General features: G+C 41.0%; 2 protein-coding genes across 6 annotated transcripts in view; one reads left to right on the top strand and one right to left on the bottom strand.

Annotated features, from left to right (window-relative positions):
* RFC1 (replication factor C subunit 1) overlaps positions 1-7,275 on the top strand; it is a 78,618-nt gene extending 71,343 nt beyond the window's left edge. For all 4 annotated transcript variants that reach the window (XM_025385787.1, XM_025385790.1, XM_025385789.1 and 1 more), the window contains 4 exons: positions 317-462; positions 2,867-3,080; positions 4,675-4,866; positions 5,883-7,275. In XM_025385787.1, the coding sequence (XP_025241572.1) occupies positions 317-462; positions 2,867-3,080; positions 4,675-4,866; positions 5,883-5,966 (636 nt within the window). In that variant the 3' untranslated portion in view covers positions 5,967-7,275. The remainder of the gene's footprint in view (positions 1-316; positions 463-2,866; positions 3,081-4,674; positions 4,867-5,882) is intronic.
* Positions 7,276-14,954: 7,679 nt separating this feature from the next.
* Positions 14,955-25,927, bottom strand: part of WDR19 (WD repeat domain 19) — a 100,015-nt gene continuing 89,042 nt past the window's right edge. For both annotated transcript variants that reach the window (XM_025386540.1, XM_025386541.1), the window contains 4 exons: positions 23,942-24,065; positions 22,885-22,961; positions 22,449-22,573; positions 14,955-15,271 (listed from right to left, as the gene is read on the bottom strand). In XM_025386540.1, the coding sequence (XP_025242325.1) occupies positions 22,462-22,573; positions 22,885-22,961; positions 23,942-24,065 (313 nt within the window). In that variant the 3' untranslated portion in view covers positions 14,955-15,271; positions 22,449-22,461. The remainder of the gene's footprint in view (positions 15,272-22,448; positions 22,574-22,884; positions 22,962-23,941; positions 24,066-25,927) is intronic.

Genomic DNA, 25,927 nt, shown 5'->3' with positions numbered 1-25,927 from the left:
TAAGTAATTATTTGCTGTGACGTTGTGAGGTAACTGGTCTGTTGAGATTAGTTGCTTGAGGAGGCTGAGTTGGCGAGATGATCTCCCTGTGAGCCATAACACGTAGGATCAAGGTGTGTACCACAGTCTGTTGTTTTCTTTGGGAGAAGTTTCCCGTACCAACAGATCAGAGTTAGAGAAAGCATCTGACTGGCCTGTAGGTAGGTATTTGGGACAGTGTTGCTTTATCTTCCATAGACTGTTTGGAAGCCAATGACTGTTAAGGAAGTAACTTTGTACCGAACATAAATTCTGGACTGCAATTGATTTTTTTCAGGCCATTTATGCCAGTGTTCTTCCTGGAGAGTTGATGAGAGGGTTCATGACCCAGTTTCCCACCTTCCCGAGCTGGCTGGGGAAGCACTCGTCTACAGGCAAACATGATCGTATTGTTCAGGACCTGGCCTTGCATATGAGTCTCAGGTAGGTGGGATTACTCGGTTTCGGGTATTTTATCGATTTGATGTATTTGGCTTTATCCAGTAACAATCATGTGAGTCAAAAGATTTGTGTTTTAGTTTTTATTTTATTGCTAACTAGATGAATGATCCTGGATAAGTTCCTTATATTTTATGGGCTGAGTTTTATCACGTATAATCAGTATAACTCTTGTTTTACCACTTAAAAGGATACTTTGGAGAATAAAATGGTAGATGTCATAATTTAAAATTTTAAAGACTACAGAAGTCTGAGATGGCACTGTTATTGTTATTATGTCTATTACTAGTGGGAATAGCTTCCCAGCTTCAGAATAATTAATCGGAAAATAATTGAACTGTTTAAAGAAACAAACTGTTTTTTACCAATTTTCTCTAGTAAACTGACCTAGTCATGTGGGATTGGAAATAACAGTTTAGCATGCAACAGGAGGAGGCTGCTCACATCACTGAAAACGAATGTGCTTGGAAAAGTTTAAGGAAGTTCAAAAATACTTGCATTTGGTACAATTTTGTTGAACTTTAGAAACTTGGAAAATGTGCATACACATAAATATTATGGATTCTTCTTCTTTTTTGAGACAGGGTCACACTCTGTCACCCAGGCTGGAATGCAGTAGTGCGATCTCTGCATTATAGTGAATTCACAATTTGTAAAGTAAATTAAGACCTCCCTACTTTTTAACCCTGATCAAGTCACTGAACTTTTTTGTAGGTCTGTTTCTCTTCTTTAAAAAATGCAAGTGTGATCTTATTATTGGTTCGTAACCTTTTTGGGGGTCATAGGTGCTTTTGAGAATCTGAATGCTTTGATTTTTATTCCCCCGACAATGCATAGATCCACAAAGAAAATACTTTTGGGGAATTACAGATTCCTGAGGTTAAGAACCCTTGCTTTAGGTACCCTAAATGGCATCTTTGACTTTTCTATGAGTCTACTAGAAAATGATGATACTGTGAACATTGTAGGAGAACAATTTTGGAAATGGTTTCATGATTTTTGGGGGTACTGTGGTTCAGGGACCCACACTACTTCCTTTTAAGTACTAGCATGCTTAATTATGGAAGACAATGTAGAGGAAATTGATGAAATTGAAATAGGAGAGTTTTAAAAACTCTTTGTCTAGGTAATAGTTGCGAGGGTGAGTCTAGATTTCTGATCAGGAGAAAAGCTGTGGCTTCTTGTGGTTCACACATTCAGTTCCTTGAAGGCAGGAGCAGGACCCATAGATAATTTGTAAAGAATCATTTCTTTCTGCTTCTGATGCTGATTCTGATACCAACAGCTTTTGAGGTTGCTTGTTTAAAATATGTATACAGACTGGGCGCAGTGGCTTACGTCTGTAATCCCAGCACTTTGGACAGGCCAAGGCGGGCGGATCACCTGTCAGGAGTTTGAGACCAGCCTGGGTAACATGGTGAAACCCGGTCTCTACTAAAAATACAAAAAAAAGTAGCTGGGTGTGGTAGCGGGCGCCTGTAATCCCAGCTACTCGGGAGGCTAAAGGCAGGAGAGCCTCCTGAACCTAGAAGGCGGAGGTTGCAGTGAGCTGAAATTGTGCCACTGCACTCCAGCCTGGGCAACAAGAGCAAGACTTCGTCTGAAAATAAATAAATAAATAAATAAATAAAAATATGTATGCATATGATTGCCTGGTTTGAAGATAGAGGCAGCTGGGTTGGAAAGATTTAGGATGGTGGCATTTGAAATATTATTTTGTTCAGTAGCTTTCTGTCTTTAAGAAGTGACAACATTTAAGAGAGAAAGAAAGTCATTTTATGATAACATTCTAGTTCTTAGCAGACCAGAGACTGTTTCCCTAAACCTTCCTCTGGCCAGTGTGGATCACTTTTTGATTTTGTGGGAACACTCTGCAATTTTCTTAGATTTGGGGAAAACCCAGTTCTAGAACTGAAGATTTCAGAGTAGCAGTATTAGGAAATGTCAGGGAAACATTCATATATGATTTTGTATGTTATAATCAGAGACCAAAAGGTGTTACACACATTCACACACTTGAGATAGGGAATTTCATTGCCTTCTACTGATGCTTTTAATATTTTGGAACTTGGAACGAGTCATATTTATGAACACAAAGAAACATTCTGTTGCCTGGGCCTTAAGAGTAGGGTAGAGTCCACATTTGTTTTTCAGTCACTGATGTGGGTAAGTAGAAAACTTCCTTTGGGCATGTGATGTGTACCCATTACCCTCATGCTGTGGTGCTGGGCTTTCCAAACTACACCAGCTGGCTGTCATATAGTACGCGTTCCATTCAGCATTATTGAAATCAGATTGAACTCTGCCTGATTAACTCAGTGCTGGTATGCACAGTATGACTTAAGTTGATACTTTGCTGTTGACTATGTCTTTTTTGTTGTGGTTTCAGAACTTACTCCAGCAAAAGGACTGTAAACATGGATTATCTGTCACATCTAAGGGATGCACTTGTACAGCCCTTGACCTCACAAGGAGTCGACGGGGTACAGGATGTTGTTGCACTTATGGACACATATTATTTGATGAAAGAAGACTTTGAGAATATCATGGAAATTAGCAGCTGGGGTGGCAAACCTAGTCCCTTTTCAAAGCTGGATCCCAAGGTAAATCATGTCACTCACCGGTTCTCCATCACTTTCTAATACCAGGTTTGTACTGACAGTACTTCAGAGGTGTTTTAGATGCTTTATAAAAAGATTTACTTCTTTTTCCCCTTAAATGCTTGTTGCTTATTATGACCTATATTTTCCATAGATACTATTTGAATGCAGTATTAAGAGTAGACTTCTGGACTTGACTTTACAATTTGTATTTTTATATTTGCTTTATGCTCAGTGGAAAAACAAGAAGTGAAATTTGAGGAGCAAATATAAATATATTCTTTATAAAGGGTGAGAGGATGAGCCTAGGGAATTAAAAGTTGAGCTGTGAGCTCTGGTGGTAATGGGTCGTAAAAATAAAATGTGTTTATTGGCTGAGGATTTGTATAAATTTTCTTTTTCTTAGCCTACCTAATCTGTGGATTCAGCATTTATTCCAGTTGGATAATCTTCCCTGTAATAATATATCCCCGCTTTTCTTATAATGAGCACAAAAAAACTAAAGTGATACATCATGAATATGTAACATCCAGTACCCAACTCTTGCACCTGTGTAATGAATGCGTTTAGAAGACTCAGTCTCTCTAGTTTGCCCTCTCCAAAATTTTGACCCAACTTTATGGTTATCAGTAAATTCTCACAGCAGACATCCATTGTTAGAATTCATGGACTAATTCAGGAATTATGATTAGAAGCTTGAAGGTAAGACTTTCAAGTTTCGTAGTATTTTGAAGTAACTACTATTATTATGGAAAAGGTATCTTATGTTTTGTGGAAATTAAAGGCCAACTTATATCTTATGATGAGCTCCCCTCACTTTTTTTTTTTTCTTTTTCTTTTTTGGAGACAGTCTCACTCCTTTGCCCAAGCTGAAGGGCAGTGGTACGATCTCGGCTTACTGCAACCTCCACCTCTCAGGTTCAAGCGATTCTCCTGCCTCAGCCTCCCAAGTAGCTGGGATTACAGGTGTGCTCCATCACGCCTGGCTAAGTTTTGTATTTTTAGTAGAGACAGGGTTTCCCCGTGTTGGCCAGGCTGGTCTCGAACTCCTGGCCTTATGTGATCTGCCTGCTTTGGCCTTGCGAAGTGCTGGGATTACAGGCATGAGCCACTGTACCCAGCCAAGCCCCTTTTTGATTGACTGATTCACTGACTAACTTTGCTTATTACTTTGTAGAAATGTGGAGAATGCTGAATAGGTAAACATGATGACTTGAAGTGACCTTTTGTTTGTTTGTTTGCCTAAAGTTCCCAAATCCTTTTTTTATTAGACAGAATCTCACTCTGTCACCCAACTTGGAGTGCAATGGCGCGATCTCAGCTCACTGCAACCTCCACCTCCTGGGTTCAAGATTCTCATGGAGAGGTGTGAGCCCGCCTGGCCTTGAGTCTTTTTTGTCATGGGCTCTGTTAAGAATGTTATGAAAAATACGGAACTTATCCATAGAAAAATACACATACTTAGATTTACATGTATATACATAAATACTTTGCAAACAGTTGCAAGGGGGCCTCAGGGTCTCTTTAGGCTTCCAGAGTTTAAAATAATTGTTTGGGACTTATATTTTTAAAAACTCCGTCTACTCCTTTCATGTAGGTGAAAGCAGCCTTCACAAGAGCTTACAATAAGGAAGCCCACCTTACTCCATATTCACTTCAAGCTATAAAGGCATCTAGACACAGCACAAGCCCATCCCTGGATTCGGAATACAATGAAGAGTTAAATGAAGATGACTCTCAATCTGATGAGAAAGACCAAGATGCTATAGAAACTGATGCCATGATCAAGGTAGTATTTTAAGCCACCGACAGGAGAACCTCAAAATAGATGATCTTTCCTTGCCTGGTGAATAATAGGGCCTTTTCAGCACATGGCAGAATAAATTGAAAATACTTCTAAGTTTTTTTGTTCATCATGGTTGAGGGTGGAGAAGGTAGAGATTTCATTTTTATAAACAGTTTCTTATAGTAGTCGAAGAGCCAAACGGCAAGAAAACAGGACATGATTTTGATGGCCATATGTTCTGTTAGAAAAAGTACCATTTTTATTTATCTGGCCATTGGTATATACTTTCAAGAAAGATGTTTTTAACAAAACAGTTTCTTCTGTTGTGTATGTTTTGCTATAGCCACTAAACTGCTTTGTAGAAGTTTCTCAGAGTAAAATATTCTTGTCTTTTGATGGGAAAGATGAAAGCCAACTGTGGTATCAGCCTGCTGTTTACAGCTGGTTGAGCCAAGGAACCTCGTCCGATCCTCCTCTGTCCTTTGCTGGATGTGGGTGCTTCTTGCCTTTCATTTCTGTTTTCTATATGCAGGAGTAGGAATAGTGGCCTTCTTCACTGTGGCTCATGTAGACCCTAAGGGGTGGTCTCCCTCTCTCCCTCTCTTCTGCTTTCACAAAATGACTGTGTTTACACCTCTAATCTGAAACTAAAAGAAGAGGAAATTCTTCATCTAAACATTACCCTATTTGTCAATTATCTCTTGCTTATTTTGTCTTTTCTAAGTATACCTCTGTTCTAAATCCAAGAAACTGCCTTACATGGGGAACAGATCTTAGTTCTAAATTCTAAATACCCTCTCAGTTTTTACTGCCAGCTTTTAAAGGCTGTAAGTAGGGCAGTTGTTGCTTGAAAGTAAGCGCTTCATGGGTCGCAGTAGTTCAAGATCTTGATGTTTGCAGCCTCCCTTCTTTAAGTAAGTTGCAGGTGAAGATTAGATTTGTTGTAGAGATGAACTTATTTCATTTACTCATAAACACAGCTATTAACTATTTTGTTATTTTCTCCCTCCCCCTAACAGAAAAAGACAAAACCTTCAAAGCCTTCAAAACCAGAAAAAGATAAGGAGCCCAGAAAAGGAAAAGGAAAAAGTTCGAAGAAATGAAACCATTTTTCACTAGCGACAGCCACTTTTTACTCTCCCTCCTGACCAGTCCAGCTGGTCTAGAGAAAGCCTTGTTTTTTCCCAGAGCAACCATGTTTTAGCATAATGGGATGACCTGGTGTCCCATTATAAATAAAGGGTGGTATGGCTAGAAGGGTATGAGCAGTAGGCTTATGTACACCTCTTATAGAGGTTGATAGGACTGCTTGGGTCCTCCACTGTCCCTTGTCAATCTAGTTAGATGTGCTTTTGAATGACTGTAGAATTGGAACTAGAAACTACGCCTGGGCCTTGGAGTCAGATTTTAGTTAACAATATTGAGCCTGGGAGCAGTAGTACTAAGGCGTCTTTTGTAGGCTTAAGAATTTATCCCAATGGCCTTTATAGGACCAATGCTGATTTTTTTTTTTTAAAGGTAGTTCCTATTATGTGGTGAAATTTTGTAAATAAATGATTATACAAAACAGTCATCACCTAGATCTGGGTATTCTTTGTACATTGTCAGATATCTTTCAAAGTATAAATTAGGAATAAAAATGTTCCACATGATACATGTATAAATTCTTTTTAAGATTGTCATCTTGTACAGCAAAATATTATGTTGGTATATTACTTACTTATTAATTTGCAAATGATTGGATTAAAAAGCTCACTGTATTCCTTACTCGCCTGTTGTGTGAAACATAACATTGGCAGTCGAGGAGTCAGAACTTGGGATTCCCAGCCTCACTCCTTCTGTGTGTGCTGACCACATCTCTGCTGTGAATAGGATTTCAAGGAGAGGTCTGTTATGGGACTTTGCAGTGTGGGGGGCTGCAGAAGATTCTCAGACATTCTTATCCTTCTGGAGTCTCAACCCATCAGGTTCAAACCAGTAGGAACCAGGCTGGGTCAGGCTCTTCAGTTCACTAGGTTGGGGGACAAAATGAACATTGGCTTTCGTTCACTTTGCCCCTGGGAGATCTAGTCCCGTCCTGTGATGGCTTCCACAAACCCTGTTGGAAGTTTGGGTTATTCCTATAACTGAATATATTGAGTGGCCCTGAGGCTGTGGACCTAGCCTAGAATTTAGATGTCTAGCTATTTTTTAATCTTGTTGGTAAATGCTCAGAGGTCTGTGCTACCTCTGTGAGGTATATACTAAAATGAATGTAAAATAAGGATCGTATTCCATGCTTTAAGGAACTGGTAGTCTTGTTTGGGTGATGAGACAAAGTTCTTGAGACATTTAAACTGTATTTACCAGTGTGAAAAATGTCCTTTTTGGAGATTAATTCATTATGGAAATAAAACATTGCCTAAGCCCTTGCCTGCTGAGTCACGACCCTGTCTTTGTTAAAGTCTGTCTTGAAACTCTTCTGGTTCGGGAAAGGTTTTCTCACCAGTAGGGTGAGGCTGGCTTTTCTATTCATGTTCTTCCATTTCTATGCCTTTTGGATATGTAAGTCACGTCTCCCTACTTCTTCTGCAGCCCCCAGGAGAGGGACTTGAATCTGCATGCAGCCAGGACGCGGCATAGTGTCCTTCACTTGTTCATTATGATTTTGTTTATAATTTTAAATGTTTTAAACACACGATTGGGATAATATGTGTGTAAAATAAATAGCATTTCTTTTAGAATTAGAAATTGTAAATATGCCCTTTATGAGGATGGCATAGGTCTGTTTGATTCCTCTTTGAAGCCCTCGTGACCATGAGGTGAATGACTGAGATTCATGGAAGGAGGCAGTTGGTGGTACTGCAGCAGTTTGGATGTGAATCGGAATGGTCTGCATTGGGGTTGAGTCTTCATTGGAGCCACCAGTGATGTGGTCTTTTGGAGCCACTTGATGCCACATGGTATCTTTGCAGCATAAAACTGTATACTTGGATGGCCGAATAGGAGCAGCTCCAGCCTCCAGCTCCCAGTGTGAGCGGCACAGAAGACGGGTGATTTCTGCATTTTCAACTGAGGTACCGGGTTCATCTCACCGGGGTGTGTCGGGACAGTTGGCGCTGGTCCGCGGGTGCATCCCGACCAGCAAGAGCTGAAGCACGGCGAGGCATCACCTCACCTGGGAAGCGCAAGGGGGAAGGGACTTCCTTTTCCTAGCCAAAGGAAATTGAGACACACAACACCTGGAAAATCAGGTAACTCCCACCCTAATACTGTGCTTTACCAAGGGTCTTAGCAAACGGCACACCAGGAGATTATATCCCACACCTGGCCCAGAGGGTCCCATGCCCACGGAGCCTCCCTCATCGCTAGCACAGCAGTCTGAGATCTAACTGCAAGATGTCAGTGAGGCTGGGGGAGGGGCGCCCGCTATTGCTGAGGCTTAAGTAGGTAAAGCCGCTGGGAAGCTCGAATTGGGTGGAGCCCACCACAGCTCAAGGAGGCCGGCCTGCCTCGGTAGACTCCTCCTCTGGGGACAGGGCATAGCTAAACAAAAAGCAGCAGAAACCTCAGCAGAGGTAAATGCCCCTGTCTGACAGCTTTGAAGAGAGCAGTGGATCTCCCAGCACGGAGGTTGAGATCTGAGAACGGATAGACTGCCTGCTCAAGTAGGTCCCTGACCCCTGAGTAGCCTAACTGGGAGACAACCCCTACTAGGTGCAGACCGACACCTCACACCTCACACGGCGGGGTACACCCCTGAGACGAAGCGTCCAGAGCAAGAATCACACAGCAACACTTGCTGTTCAGCAATATTCTATCTTCTGCAGCCTCCGCTGCTGATACCCAGGCAAACAGGGTCTGCAGTGGGCCTCAAGCAAACTCCAACAGACCTACAGCTGAGGGTCCTGTTAGAAGGAAAACTAACAAATGGGACACCCACACCAAAACGCCATCAGTACGTCACCATCATCAAAGACCAAAGGCAGATAAAACCACAAAGATGAGGAAAAAGCAGTGCAGAAAAGCTGGAAATACAAAAAATCAGAGCGCATCTCCCCCTCCAAAGGAACGCAGCTCATCGCCAGCAACGGAACAAAGCTGGACAGAGAATGACTGACGAGAGAAGAAGGCTTCAGTCAATCAAACTTCTCAGAGCTAAAGGAGGAACTACATAACCAGCGCAAAGAAACTAAAAACCTTGAAAAAAGAATGGATGAATGGATAACTAGAATTATCAATGGAGAGAAGACCTAAAAGAACTGATAGAGATGAAAACCATAACACGAGAACTATGTGACAAATGCACAAGCTTCAGTAACCGACTCAATCAACTGGAAGAAAGAGTATCAGCAATTGAAGATCAAATGAATGAAATGAAGTGAGAAGTGTAGAGAAAAAAGAGTAAAAAGAAATGAACAAAGCCTTCAAGAAATATGGGATTATGTGGAAAGACCAATCTACGTCTTGATCGGTGTGCCTGAAAGTGATGGGGAAAATGGAACCAAGTTGGAAAACACTCTGCAGGATATCATCCAGGAGAACTTCCCCAACCTAGTAGGGCAGGCCAACATTCAAATTCAGGAAATACAGAGAACGCCACAAAGATACTCCTCGAGAAGAGCAACTCCAAGACACATAATTGTCAGATTCACCAAAGTTGAAATGAAGGAAAAAATGTTAAGGGCAGCCAGAGAGAAAGGTCGGGTTACCCACAAAGGGAAGCCCATCAGACTAACAGCAGATCTCTCGGCAGAAAGTCTCCAAGCCAGAAGAGAGTGGGGGCCGATATTCAACATTCTTAAAGAAAAGAATTTTCAACCCAGAATTTCGTATCCAGCCAAACTAAGTTTCATAAGTGAAGGAGAAATAAAATCCGTTACAGACAAGCAAATGCTGAGAGATTTTGTCACCACCAGGCCTGCCCTACAAGAGATCCTGAAGGAAGCACTAAACATGGAAAGGAACAACCAGTACCAGCCATTGCAAAACATGTCAAAATGTAAAGTCCATCAATGCTAGGAAGAAACTGCATCAACTAGCAAGCAAAATAACCAGCTAATATCATAATGATAGGATCAAGTTCACACATAACAATATTAACCTTAAATGTAAATGGACTAAATGCTCCAATTAAAAGACACAGACTGGCAAATTGGATAAAGAGTCAAGACCCATCAGTTTGCTGTATTCAGGAGACCCATCTCACATGCAGAGACACACATAGACTCAAAATAAAGGGATGGAGGAAGATCTACCAAGCAAATGGAAAACAAAAAAAAAGCAGGGGTTGCAATCCTAGTCTCTGATAAAACAGACTTTAAACCATCAAAGATCAAAAGAGACAAAGAAGGCCATTACATAATGGTAAAGGGATCAGTTCATCAGGAAGAGCTAACTATCCTAAATATATATGCACCCAATACAGGAGCACCCAGATTCATAAAGCAAGTCCTTAGAGACTTACAAAGAGACTTAGACTCCCATATAATAATAATGGGAGACTTCAACACCCCACTGTCAACATTAGACAGATCAACGAGACAGAAAGTTAACAAGGATATCCAGGTATTGAACTCAACGCTGCACCAAGCAGACCTAATAGACATCTACAGAACTCTCCACCTCAAATCAACAGAATATACATTCTTCTCAGCACCACATCGCACTTACTCCAAAATTGACCACATAGTTGGAAGTAAAGCACTCCTCAGCAAATGTACAAGAACAGAAATTATAACAAACTGTCTCTCAGACCACAGTGCAATCAAACTAGAACTCAGGACTAAGAAACTCAATCAAAACTGCTCAACTACATGGAAACTGAACAACCTGCTCCTGAATGACTACTGGGTACATAACGAAATGAAGGCAGAAATAAAGATATTCTTTGAAACCAATGAGAACAAAGATACAACATACCAGAATCTCTGGGACACATTTAAAGCAGTGTGTAGAGGGAAATTTATGCCCACAAGAGAAAGCAGGAAAGATCTAAAATTGACACCCTAACATCACAATTAAAAGAACTAGAGAAGCAAGAGCAAACACATTGAAAAGCTAGCAGAAGGCAAGAAATAACCAGGATCAGAGCAGAACTGAAGGAGATAGAGACACAAAAAACCCTCCAAAAAATCAATGAATCCAGGAGATGGTTTTTTGAAAAGATCAACCAAATTGATAGACCGCTAGCAAGACTAATAAAGAAGAAAAGAGAGAAGAATCAAATGGATGCAATAAAAAATGATAAAGGGGATATCACCACTGACCCCACAGAAATACAAACTACCATCAGAGAATACTATAAACACCTCTACGCAAATAAACTAGAAAACCTAGAAGAAATGGATAATTTCCTGGACACTTACACTCTCCCAAGACTAAACTAGGAAGAAGTTGAATCCCCGAATAGACCAATAGCAGGCTCTGAAATTGAGGCAATAATTAATAGCCTACCAACCAAAAAAAGTCCAGGACCAGACGGATTCACAGCTGAATTCTACCAGAGGTACAAGGAGGAGTTGGTACCATTCCTTCTGAAACTATTCCAATCAATAGAAAAAGAGGGAATCCTCTCTAACTCATTTTAGGAGGCCAACATCATCCTGATACCAAAGCGTGACAGAGATACAATAAAAAGAGAATTTTAGACCAATATCCCTGATGAACATCGATGCAAAAATCCTCAATAAAATACTGGCAAACCAAATCCAGCAGCACATCAAAAAGCTTATCCACCATGATCAAGTGGGCTTCATCCCTGGGATGCAAGGCTGGTTCAACGTACGCAAATCAATAAACGTAATCCAGCATATAAACAGAACCAAAGACAAAAACCACATGATTATCTCAATAGATGCACAAAAGACCTTTGACAAAATTCAACAGCCCTTCATGCTAAAAACTCTCAAAAAATAAATTCAGTATTGATGGAACATATCTCAAAATAATAAGAGCTATTTATGACAGACCCACAGCCAATATCATACTGAATGGGCAGAAACTGGAAGCATTCCCTTTGAAAACTGGCACAAGACAGGGATGCTCTCTCTCACCACTCCAACATAGTATTGGAAGTTCTGGCTAGGGCAATCAGGCAAGAGAAAGAAAGAAAAGGTATTCAGTTAGGAAAAGAAGAAGTCAAATTGTCCCTGTTTGCAGATGGCATGATTGTATATTTAGAAAACCCCATTGTCTCAGCCCAAAATCTCCTTAAGCTGATAAGCAACTTAAGCAAAGTCTCAGGATACAAAATCAATATGCCAAAATCACAAGCATTCTTATACACCAGTAACAGACAAACAGAGAGCCAAATCATGAATGAACTCCCATTCACAATAGCTTGAAAGAGAATAAAATACCTAGGAATCCAACTTACAAGGGATGTAAAGGACCTCTTCAAGGAGAACTGCAAACCACTGCTCAGTGAAATAAAAGAGGACACAAACAAATGGAAGAACATACCATGCTCATGGATAGGAAGAATCAATATTGTGAAAATAGCCATACTGCCCAAGGTAATTTATAGATTCAATGCCATCCCCATTAAGCCACCAATGACTTTCTTTACAGAATTGGAAAAAACTGCTTTAAAGTTCATATGGAACCAAAAAAGAGCCCGCATTGCCAAGATAATCCTAAGCCAAAAGAACAAAGCTGGAAGCATCACGCTACCTGACTTCAAACTATACTACAAGGCTACAGCAACCAAAACAGCATGGTGCTGGCACCAAAACAGAGATATAGACCAATGGAACAGAACAGAGCCCTCAGAAATAACACCACACATCTACAGCCATCTGATCTTTGACAACCTGATAAAAACAAGAAATGGGGAAAGGATTCCCTATTTAATAAATGGTGCTGGGAAAATTGGTTAGCCATAAGTAGAAAGCTGAAACTGGATCCTTTCCTTACTCCTTGTATGAAAATTAATTCAAGATGGATTAGAGACTTAAATGTTAGACCTAAAACCATAAAAACCCTAGAAGAAAACCTAGGTAATACCATTCAGGACATAGGCATGGGCAAGGACTTCATGTCTAAAACACCAAAAGCAATGGCAACAAAAGCCAAAATTGACAAATGGGATCTAATTAAACTAAAGAGCTTCTGCACAGCAAAAGAAACTACCATCACAGTGAACAGGCAACCTACAGAATGGGAGAAAATTTTTGCAATCTACTCATCTGACAAAGGGCTAATATCCAGAACCTACAAAGAACTGAATCAAATTTACAAGAAAAAAGCCCATCAAAAAGTGGGCAAAGGATATGAACAGACACTTCTCAAAAGAAGACGTTCATACAGCCAACAGACACATGAAAAAATGCTCATCATGACTCACCATCAGAGAAATGCAAATCAAAACCACAATGAGATACCATGTCACACCAGTTAGAATGGCAATCATTAAAAAATCAGGAAACAACAGGTGCTGGAGAAGATGTGGAGAAATAGGAACACTTTTACACTGTTGGTGGGACTGTAAACTAGTTCAACCATTGTGGAAAACAGTGTGGCGATTCCTCAAGGATCTAGAACTAGAAATACCATTTGACCCAGCCATCCCATTACTGGGGATATACCCAAAGGATTGTAAGTCATGCTGCTATAAAGACACATGCACGCATATGTTTATTGCGGCACTACTCACAATAGCAAAGACTTGGAATCAACCCAGACGTCCATCAGTGACAGACTGGATTAAGAAAACGTGGCACATATACACCATGGAATACTATGCAGCCATTAAAAAGGATGAGTTCGTGTCCTTTGTAGGGACGTGGATGCAGCTAGAAACCATCATTCTCAGCAAACCATCGCCAGAACAGAAAACCAAATACTGCATGCTCTCACTCATAGGTGGGAATTGAACAATGAGATCACTTGGACACAGGAAGGGGAACATCACACACCGGGTCCTATTGTGGGGAGGGGGTAGGGCAGAGGGATAGCATTAGGAGATATACCTAATATAAATGACGAGTGAATGGGTGCAGCACACCAATATGGCACATGTATACATATGTAACAAACTTGCACAGCCATTTTGTTACTTACAAATCATTCAGCTTTATCCTTCATCTTGTTAAATGTTGGCAGTTATGTAGCACCATGGTTTGATCTCTTAATGTTATTGACGGGGTAGATTATTTGTACTAGGTTGAGTGGCTTCCTAAACAAGCTCCAGTATGAGTATGCTCATGGGTGAAAGTCTAAGGCCTGTAACTCCCAAAGTAGAATCTACCCACCCTCACAGTCCTAGGTGCCTGTGGTTCTTATTTCTACAGCCTTACAATATACCTCCAGGCATATCAGAGGAAGCAGGGGACTGTGGGTAGGTTTTATGATAATAACTTTGTACCACTTAGTAAAGCCAAGGCCTCTGGCCTGTTCTCTGGCTGGTCATTGGGAGGGAAGGACAGGTCCTAAAGCTGGAGGCATCATGCAGGTGGGATACTTGGATGCTATACAACATTACTGGCACCTTGGGCCTTAGCTTAGGCCCCTGGGTACCACTGTAATGCTCAGGTTGCTGGGACCATACTGTAAAATATCATCGGATTCATTCACAGTTGACCCCCTGACTCATTTCTGTCAGCTGCTCACTTTGGTGACTGGCCTTGGATGGCCTAGGAAGCATGTACTGATGTGGGAAAAGTATGGACTCCCTTGGAGAGAGAGAGAGAGTGTGTGTGTACTGATGGTGTGTGCTGTATGTGTGATATGGGGAAAGAACCTTTACGCAGTCTCAGAGAAGATTCCAAATAATGTATGTTTTCAGGGGTAGTCAAATGACTTAATTTTGTGATGGGAATTCTGTAGTATGCAGTAGAATGATTTGGCAGATATAAGCTGATAGTTTCATTCATTCTTTACAAGACTGGTTTTCCTAATTTCCTAAATTTTGATTTCCTAATTAATTGCTTCTGGGCTGATTCTGCTTGCTGTGATTTGTATAAACTTCTCATTTCAAGCTTTTTACACTGTTCACATCTGTGTTGCCCAAACTTGACAATGTGCTTCAGAGCTACCTTTATCTCTTTTTCTGTCTCCAAATCCAGGAAAACGTCACAAATGATTAGATATTTGATTATCTAGATAAAATATCTAGTCAACAATTTTATTTTAAAGTATTTCAAAGTACAAAAGTTATCAAAAAGCTGAATATTTACAATTATGTCATAGGTTACTATTAACAGTGCAGAGGATAGAGTGTGTAAGACTTTGAAGAGGAAATATACAAAGTACAATAAACAGCAAGGTTACCCATCATCGTTTTGCCACTGTACAGAAGTGGGAAGTGCCGACCTGGAGAGGTCACTGTTGGTTCATTTCTCTGTATCCAGAAAGGACCGTCTCTTAAATCCACCAGGGGAGGAAACAGCCTCCTGTGGAAAATGCTGTCTTCTCAGGAGCATTGTATCTAGAAGGGACAAAGAGAACACATGCTTCTAGAAGGGTTTCAAATAATGGCTAGCATTTAGTAATAAAGCCAAACATACTGAAAAGAATTTTTTGCCCGTTTCTAGAATGTGGAACAGGAAACATTCAAGTTGGAAATCTCCAGCCTGTAATCTGCATCAAGTTTCGGTACTAGCCTTGCCAACTGACTCAAATTGTGTGGGCAAGCTCTTGAGCCTTTGTAATGAAGGAAGGATGCTGATAACAGCCACCTCACTGGGAAGAACGAATGCAAAGTGCTCAGAAATTAATTTGTAGGAAAAATTTTCCTGAAATTAAAGTTATATTTGTTTAAAAGCCAGTGAACAACAGCTTCAACCAGTATTCACTGTATAAGGATGCTTACAGTGACTGTGTGTGTGTGTGTGTTTTTTTTTTTTTCCCCCTAGGAGATGGGGTCTTGTTGCATTGCCCAGGCTGGATTACTGTGGCTCTTCATAGGCATGATCATAGTCTCCTAGAGCCCTGAACTCCTGGGCTCAAGTGATCCTCACGCCTCAGCCTCCTGAGTATCTGGGACTGGGGCACAGGCTCTGCGCCTGGCTATAGTGACGTATTTGAAGGACAGTGCACAATCATAACTCAGCGAAGACATATCTGCAAGGAGCTATGATGTACCATGGTCTGGTTCCTTGAAGTTTTCTATAAAGCATTATCTAATGCCGTGATAGTGTGTGGAGAGGTTCTGTGGACGTTTTTTAAAAATACAAGGTTCCACTTGCAGTTTAATCTTCCCATAGATAACAGTTAGAAACTTGCGACAAAATCTGAATTTTTTTTTGTCTTTAGAAGGCCAGGAATGGTCGCTCACACCTGTAATCCCAACACTTTGGGAGGCTGAGGTGAGAGGATCACTTGAGTCCAGGAGTTCAAGACCAGCCTGGGCAACATAGTGAGACCCCATCTCTTAAAAAAAAAAAAAAGGTGGTACGTGCCTGTAGTCCTAGCTACCTGAAAGGCTGAGGCAGGAAGGTCATTTGAGCCCAGGAGTTTGAGGCTGCAGTGAACGATTATTGTGGCCCTGCACCCCAGCCCAGGCAACAGAGGGAGACCCCGTCTCAAAAAAAAAAAAAAAAAAAATTAGAAGGTCAGTGAGCTAGAATAGAGATCAAAACTATCCAATATGAACAGAGAAAAAAGAGGAAAGAACTTTAGTGACTTTAGATATCAAGTAGTCACAGATATTACTGGAGTTCCAGAATGAGAAGATAGAAAGGGATAGAAAAAGTATTGGAAGAAATAATGGCTCAAAAATGTCCCAATTGAGGGAAAAATATAAACATACAGATTCAAGAATTCTAGGAAATCCTAAGTTAAAAAAATTTAAAAACCACACCCAGGCAAGTATAGTCAAAATTCTGGAAACCAAAAATAAAGAATGCCTTGAATGTAGCCAGAAAGAAACCAGTAAACTCAAGGGAACAATGAAGTTTGATATTGGAGACAATCGTGAAAGTGCTTTAAGAAAACCTCAGAATTGCATATCAAGCTAAAATACCCTCAAAAATGAAGGAAAATAAAAACAGAGAAGAAGTCACCAGCAAACCTGTACGTGTAAGAAATGTCAAAGGAAGTACTTCAGGCTGAAAGAAAATAATACCATATGGAAACTTGGATTCAGGCAAGAATAACATGGAAATTATAAATGTGGGTAAATTTAAAGCTACACTGTAGTTTTTTCTTTATAATTTCCTTTAAAAAGACACAACTAAAGAAAAATTATATCATTGTATTACAGGATTTAGAATGTGTACATATGTATATTTGTGTGTGTGTGTATATATATAAAAAATAGGATATTAATCAAGTACAAAATTTTGCAAAGACATAGGTAAAAAGTCAATAGAAGAATCAAATGAAATATGAAAATATATTTAGTCAAACAGAAGGCAAGACAAGAGGAACTGAACAAAAAGTGGATAGGACAAATAAAAAACAAGTAACAAAATTGTAGACCTAAATTCAGCCTTATAACACTCGGGAAAAAAAAAAAATCACAACAGAGGAAAACTGCAGACCAGTATCCCTCATGAACACAGACACAATATTCTCAATATATTAGCAGAATAATCCAGCATTAGGATAATACATCATGATCAAGTGAGTTTATCTCCAGAATAAAAGTTGGCTTTCACACTTGAAAATCAATATAACTTACCATATAAATATAACTTACCACATAAATATAACTTACCATATACCATATGTTATATATATGTTATATATATAACATATATAAAAGTTAAATATAACTCACCATATAAAATAAATATAACTTACCATTAAAGGGGAAAAGCCATATAATCTCAATTGATAGGAAAAAAGCATTTGACAAAATCTGTCACCTAGTAAACTAGAAGGAAACTTCCACAATTTGTTAGGAGACTCTGAAAAACCTTACATCACGATAGTGAAATACTAAATGCCTTCCCCCAACACTGAGAACAAGACAAGGATGTTGACTCTACTATTATACAACATTGTAGAGGAGGTCCTAGCCAGTGCATATGAGAAGAAAAATAAAAGTTATAAAGATTGGAAAGATAAGTAATTTTTTTGTTTATTTGTAAATGACTACACAGAAAATCTGAAGGATTCTACAGTACAACTACTAGACATAAGTCAATTTAGAAAGGTTACAGGATGCAAGGTCAATATATAAAAATTAATTGCACTTTCCTATGTAAACAATTAGGAAATGAAAAAAATTAAATTTCATTTAGTATTAAAATCTCCCCAAATTATTTAGAAATAAATTTAACAAAAGACACGAAAGACTTCTTTATTCAAAACTGCAAAATAGGCCGGGCACGGTGGCTCACACCTGTAATCCCAGCACTTTGGGAGGCTGAGGCAGGTGGATCACCTGAGGTCAGGAGTTCCAGACTAGCCTGGCCAACGTGGTGAAACCCCGTCTCTACTAAAAATACAAAAATTAGCTGGACGTGGTGATGGGCACCTGTAATCCTAGCTACTCGAGGGGCTGAGGCAGGAGAATGGCTTGAACCTGCGAGGCAGAGGTTGCAGTGAGCCGAGATTGCACCATTGCACTCTGGCCTGGGTGATGAGTTGAAACTCCATCTCAAAAACAAAAAACCCTGCAAAATAGTGATGAGTAATTGAAAAAGATCTAAATAAATGTAGAGATATACCATATTCATAGACTGGCAGACTGTTGTTAAAGATGTCAGTTCTCAAAATGATCTACAGAATCAATGTAACTGTTGTGATAGGCAGAATTCTAGGATTGTCCCTAAATTTCCCACACCCAGTGATACTTATCCTGTGTAATACCTTCCTCTTGAGTGTGGGCAGGGCTTGTGATATGATGTGATGATAACCATATTAGGTTTAATTATATGATAGAGATGAAGGAATTTTGCAGGTGTAGTTAAGGTCCCAATCAATGGACTCTGAATTAATCAAAAGAGAGTTTGTGTTGGGCTTCACTAATCAGGTGAACCCTTTATAATAGGGTCCAGACTTTCCCTGAAGAGAGAGATTGTAAATATGAGATATGATCTTACACTGGACTTGAAGCAGTTTCATGTTGTGGGGAGGGTCACATGTCAGGAAACTGCCTGTAGGAGCTAAGGGCTTCAGTCCTCTGACCATAAAGATCAGAATCTTCCCCCACCGTCCCCAAAGAAAACAAAACCCAACAGACTAGAAAAAGACTTCAGATAAGATTGCAGCTCCAACCAACACTATGATTATAGCCTTGTGAGACCCTGAAGAGAAGACCCAGCTAAGCCATACCTAGACTACTGACCCATAACCATAGAAATTGTGAGATAATAAATGTGTGTTATTTTAAGATGCTAAATTTGTGATAATTTGTTATATAGCAACTAAATTAATACAAGTCCCAATCACAATTTGAGCAGGTTTATAAAACAGAATTTGAGAAACTGAGTCTAAAATTGTCTACAAAGATAAAAAGAATAACAGCCAAAACAATCTTGGAAAAAAACATGACAAATTGGAGGGTCCACAATACCTGACTTTAAGAGATTCTATAAAGCCACAGTAATCAAAATAGTGTAGTATTAAAATAAGGGAGAAGCACATCAATGCCAAAGAAGAGAGGGTCCAGAAATAGGCCCACATTTTATATCCATTTGAGGGGAAGAAAATCCAGCCCTTCCTCACACTGGAAACAAAAATTATTTCAAGATAAATTGCAGATCTAGAGCTTCTAGAAGAAAACAGGAAAATGTTTCTGACTTGTTAGTAGGCAATATATATATATAAAAACACATATATATTTAGGACAAAGAAGGCAATAACCATAAAATTTTAAATTTAAAAATTAATGAATTATAATTCATCAAAATCAAAACCTGCTCATCAAAAGACACCATTCAGAAAAATAAATGGGAAGCCACAGCGTGTAATATTTGCAAAATATATGTGACAAAGAACTTGTATCTAGAATACATACACAAAAAACTTACAACTCAAATAGACAATAATCCAGTGTCAATGAGGAAAATTTGTCTTTTCAGCAAATTCTGCCAGGTCACCTGGATATCTACATGCAAAAGAAGGAAGCTGGATCCCTATCTCACACCAGACACAAAAACTAAGTGGATCAAAGACCTAAATGTAAGAGTAATAACTACAAAACTCCTAGAAGGAAACAGGTGCAAATCTTCATGACCTTGGAGTAGGCACTGTTTTCATTTGGAGATGGGGTCTTGCTATGTTGCCTAGGCTGGTCTTGAACTCCTGGACTCAAGCAATCCTGACTCAGCCTCCTGAGTAGCTGGGATAACAGGTGCATGCCACTGTGCCCAGTTTACACAATAGTTGATTGGCTGGTTGGTTTTTCGAGACAAAGGGGCTCGCTCAGTCTGTTGCCCAGGCTGGAGTACAGTGGCTTGATCACAGCTCACTTCAGCCTCAGCCTCCTGGGCTCAAGTGATCTCCTGCCTCAGCCTCCCAAGCAACGGGGACTACAGGTGTATGCTACCATACCTGGCTAATTATTTTACTTTATTTTTGTAGGGACACTGTTTTACTATGTTGCCCAGGGTGGTCTCGAACTTCTGAGCTCAAGTGATCCTACCACTTTGGCCTTCCAAAGCACTGGGATTATAAGCATGAGCCACTGTGCCCAGCCTGGCAATGGTTTTTGATACAATACCAAAAGCATAAGCAACCAAAGGGGCAGAGGAACCAAACAGATAAATTGGACTTCATCAAAATAAAATACTTGTGCATGAAACAATGCTATCAAGGTTGAGCACGGTGGCTCATGCCTGTAGTCCCAGCACTTTGGGAGGCCGAGGTAGGAGGATTGTTTGAGCCCAGGAGTTCGAGACCAACCTGCACAATGTGGCAAGACCCTGCCTCTATTAAGGGGAAAAAAAACCCCACAAGAAAATACTTCCAAATCATATATATGATACAGAACTTGTATCTAGAACATATAAAGAACTCTTAGAACTGAACAATAAAAAGACAAACACCCAGCTGGGTGTGGTGGCTCATGCCTGTAATCCCAGCACTTTGGGAGGCTGAGGCTGGCGAATCACATGAAGTCAGGAGTTCGAGACCAGCCTGGCCAACATGGTGAAACCCACCCGACTCTACTAAAAATACAAAAGTTAGCCGAGCGTGGTGGCACATGCCTGTAGTCCTAGCTACTCAGGGGCTGAGGCATGAGAATCACCAGAATCTGGGAGGCGGAGGTTGCAGTGAGCCGAGATCATGCCACTGCACTCTAGCCTGGGCAACAGAGCAAGACTCTTGTCTAAAAAAAAAAAAAAAAAGGCAGACAACAGCTGTTGGCAGGGATGTGGAGTGGAGGGACGAACGCTTGTGTGCAGCTGGTGGGAATGTAAGAGAGTGCAATTGCTGTGGAAAACATTTTGGAGTGGTCAGGGAAGGGCAAGAAGGCCAGTGGGGCTGCAACATGGTGAGTAATCAGACCTGAGGCAGGAGGAGGAGGTTGGGCCTGTTCATGGACAGCCTTGGAGGTTCTTGTAGGTGCAATAAAAAGCCAAGAGAACCATGAACCAGATATACTGGAGATAGCCTGAAAGCCCTTGCTCATGGGGGCTAAGGCTGACAGGAATCTAGATAACATGTAGGGTTTCTGTCCTGTCCAACTGGTTGGATGGAGCTGCCGCTTCCTGAGGAAGGGAAAACAGAGAGGTTGTTGGGGGAGCCTCGACTCCTGTTTAACCAGGCTAAGTGTGAGATGCCGTGTCAGAGGTGAATTACTTTCACTTCTCCCTTTGGTAAAAGAATATCCTGAGCTTTGGCAGGGCTTTTGGCTTCTCAATTAAAGACTACATTTCCCTGTCTTCCTCTGCAGTATGTGTGGCCATGAGTAAGTGCTTCCAATGGAATGAAGTAGAAGGAATATGTGCAGCTTCCATGTGACAAAAATGGGACTTGGAAAGAAAAAGAAATGGAGATTATTTCCAAATCTCTGGAAGCCAACATTTTTACAATATATTCTCCTGAATTATATCACAGACCCTAAAAAACAAAAACAAAAACAAAACAAAACAAAACAAAAACTTTTATTAGCTGACTCTAGTTTTAATGGTGTGATTAAAAAGACCCCTGTGAGATTTGAAAAAATCTGTCTAGTCCGAATGATGCTGCTTGGCCAAACCACCTTTGTATGGAGATGATAATGCCTGCGTTTTAGCATTAAAAAAAACACATCAAATGTGGTTGTCAGATTGTTCAAATCTGGCAAGTTCCATGATGCACTAAAAGGAGTTGATACCGATACACAGTAAAAAGCTGCATGCGACCGGGCGCGGTGGCTCAAGCCTGTAATCCCAGCACTTTGGGAGGCCGAGACGGGTGGATCACAAGGTCAGGAGATCGAGACCATCCTGGCTAACATGGTGAAACCCCGTCTCTACTAAAAAATATTAAAAAACTAGCCAGGCGAGCTGGTGGGTGCCTGTAGTCCCAGCTACTTGGGAGGCTGAGGCAGGAGAATGGCGTAAACCCGGGAGGCAGAGCTTGCAGTGAGCCGAGATCCGGCCACTACACTCCAGCCTGGGAGACAGAGCGAGACTCTGTCTCAAAAAAAAAAAAAAAAAAAAAAAAGCTGCATGCACGCTGTGGAGCCTCGCGCCCAGAAGGCACGTGGGTGCTCTGCCACTCACCTGCACATGCCGCTCACAGTTCCTCCTCCGTTCGCAGGTACTGGGTACAGTCTGAAATCTTTTTCAGTTGAGCAGCGTTTAATCTTTCTGAACACATAGGACATGTGCTTTCAGTGTTTAGCATGCTGATTAGGGGAGGGAAAGACAGAGTAAATTAAATATGTAACATTCCTTTAGCTTTGGGTTACTCTAATGAGAAAGACAACTACCTTCTGTCTACACCTCCTAATACATGTCCACCGTGCAATTTGAGAATCAGAACTATTCAGTCTCATGCAAGATCCTCTTTAAGGATAATATTCTCAAAGACAATTCGAGTCTTTAGAGATCCTTAGGAACACAAATAAACAGAAGGATGCTTCAGAACAAAAGAAGTAGAATGAAAGGCCTGTGTCTGGACAAATCTGTGAGACGGGGTGACATAATGCACACTTACATCTTCAATTCTGAGTACAGAGCAGGGAAGTCACAATGTGGACACACTGTCCAGTCATCTTTCAACATGTGTCGACCCTGGAAACGGTATGTTTAAGAGTTAAATTCATCTTTGCTTTAAAAACTCCCACCGTTATTCATTTTTTTTTTTTTTTTGAGACAGAATCTTGCTTTGTTGACCAGGCTGGAGTGCAGTGGTGCGATCTCAGCTCACTGCAACCTCCACCTCCTGGATTCAAGCGATTCTTCTGCCTCAGACTCCCAAGCAGCTGGGACTACAGGCGCATGCCACCACGCCCGGCTAATTTTCGTGTTTTTAGTAGAGACGGGGTTTTACCATGTTGGCCAGGCTGGTCTTGAACTCTTGACCTCAAGTGATCCACCCGCCTCGGCCTCCCAAAGTGTTAGGATTACAAGTGTGAGCCACTGCGCCCTGCCTGTTATTCAATTATAATAATTGAACTCCAGTTATAAGTCAGACCTCTAAATTATAAAATCATTGCTATTTCACACAGGTGGGTAACAGATGACATTAAAAGGACTAAAGTTAGGTTTTTGCTTATCAGATTCATGTTTAAAGGAAGAATAATCTTCAATTTTGTGATATCATTACCTGAATTTTTCTTTAAAATAAAGCTTAAATTAGTCCAGTGAATTACAAATAAACTGATATGTTAAAGTTCTCTGACACTAAGTCTCAATATTACAATAATAAAAACTACTGCTTATTAAGTGCTGCAGCCTGCCAGGATGCCACCAAGGCTTCACATGTTAGCTCATCAGTCTGTGGTTGGTGTTGCTGCAGAGGATTGAGCCTGGGACAGTGTGATCCCCGAGTCTGCGCTATTCAGCCCTGCAGTGATAGTGCCTCCACTATTATTATTTGCTTTGAATATCACCTTTAACTGTATTGACCACGAAATAAAATGCCAGATGTTGCAGGAAATTTGAGGGATAAGATTATTTTAAAAGTGAAGAAAATATTGACATACATCAAGTATTCAAATGGGTTACAAATATATATGCAAAGAAAGGGAAATTACTATAAAGGAACTCACTGTTGCAATGCAATATGGGATACTGTTTTTACATCCAGGACAGAGGAGTTCACACTCTGGGAGAAGAAATTTGCAGAATGGACATGGAGTCGTGGCCTCTTCTATCTCAGATGTATCAGGTCTCCTGTGAGGAAGAATCACGTCAATTAAAAATACCGTTTTATTCATGTACGGGGGATGGCAAAGAGAAAGCATATTTAGAAAACCAGGGACACATGACACACCTACTTCATAGTCAGACTCTGGGCTTAGAGAGATACCTACAAGCTCACACCAGCCCTTGATTCACTCCAGGGAGGAGGAAGAGTACTTAGGATTGGTTAGGTTCTAGGGTGTTACATGGGCCACCTTTGGGAACCGGAGTTCATAGCACATTCAACGGCAGAAAGCACGGGTAGGTCTTGTGGTCTTCCCTCTTCCTGTGCTACTGGAGTGGTGAGCTTGGTATTTGTCCTCTGTCTCTCTCTTTTGTGTAACAGAAGTGGTAAAAGCTATACCAGCACTGTCCAATAGAACTGTCTGTGACAATGGAAATGTTCAGATTCTGTGCTGTCTAATATGGTAGCCATAAGCCACATTTGAACACTTGAAATACGGGTAGTGTGAAAAACTAAGTTTTAACTTTTATTCCATTTTAACTAAATTTAAATAGCCACACATGGCTAGCAGATACCATATTGGACCACACAGCTATAAACCATTTGTGCATGGGGAGAAAATGACTAGCATCTCCTCCCAGCCAGAGCCTCAGCTAGTGTGATTCTATGCTGTGGGGGTAAATATGATCTTGCATTTTCTAGTTACCTTCTCCCCACCCCATTCTCCATGCTAGCAGGTATTTTGGGTCACAGTGATTTGGTCTGAAGCTACTTAGGCTTAAAAAAAGGAGTATTCCACGTACTCCTATCTACCTTAGAGCTCTCTGCCATGAGGGTGGCTCCCAAGTCCAGCTACCAGTGAAGTGTCATTTGCTTCCATTTGTCATTACCAATCCAGTCATCTCCCTGGGCTAAGGTCTGGGTCAAGACTCAGGGACCTGGGTCTCATCATAATGTAATGAACAGGAACCCCAAATGTCATCACTCCTCTGAATAAGTGGTTGTTTAGAATTACTCCATGACTGCAATGACTTTTTTCTTTTCCAAATGCAAGGGCTACTTTTTCCTAGTTTCCCTTTAGAAAAACCAGGCTACTGACGCTTTCTGAAGCGAGGACGTGCCTAAGGGCTTTGGGGCTGCACAGGATTTGGAAATGGGGTCTCCACTGGCAGTGGGCCCAGTGAGCAGGAAGTTCCTCACACTGAGAATGCCCACGATTTTCTATCCCTCTTTGGCAGACGAAGTTCGCTGCTTCTCTCCATCTCCTTGCTAGCAGAACTTTGTTTCCACTTAGCAGCCTTAAGTCCTGTGAGGCAGAGTACTGGCCACGGAGGTGAAAATTGAAGGTCCTGAGGATGGTACCTTCCTGAGCAAAAAGGAGAGGATCCCCCTGACTTCTCATTTCCCTACTTCTTCCTGCCTGGAACGAAGACGTGATGTCTGGGGGTGTGGCAGATGTCTTGCCACCATGAGGAGGAAACCTCTATGCTACGGATGGCAAAGCTGGAAGACAGGGGCATCTGGGTCTGGTGGCATCAAGGCACAGTGACACCAGCCCTGGACTGTGATGCCTTGCATATGAGTCAAATAAATACTGACTTGGTCAAGCTGCTGTTAGGTTTTCTGCTGCTTGGAGCTGAATACAATCCTAATTGCTATATATGCCCACCTTTTTTTTTTTTTGACATGGAGTCTCACTCTGTTGCCCAGGCTGGAGTGCAACAGCACAATCTCGGCTCACTGCAACCTCCGCCTCCAAGGTTCAAGTGATTCTCCTGCCCCAGCCTCCTGAGTAGCTGGGACTACAGGTGTGCGCTACCAGGCCCAGCCAATTTTTGTATTTTTAGTAGAGATGGGGTTTCATCATATTGGCCAGGCTGGTCTTGAA

The sequence above is a fragment of the Theropithecus gelada genome, chromosome 5 (genome assembly GCF_003255815.1).
Source record: "Theropithecus gelada isolate Dixy chromosome 5, Tgel_1.0, whole genome shotgun sequence".
Taxonomy (NCBI): Eukaryota; Metazoa; Chordata; class Mammalia; order Primates; family Cercopithecidae; genus Theropithecus; species Theropithecus gelada.
The sequence above is the reverse complement of the archived record's forward strand: the minus strand, read 5'-3'. Positions and strand labels throughout refer to the sequence as shown.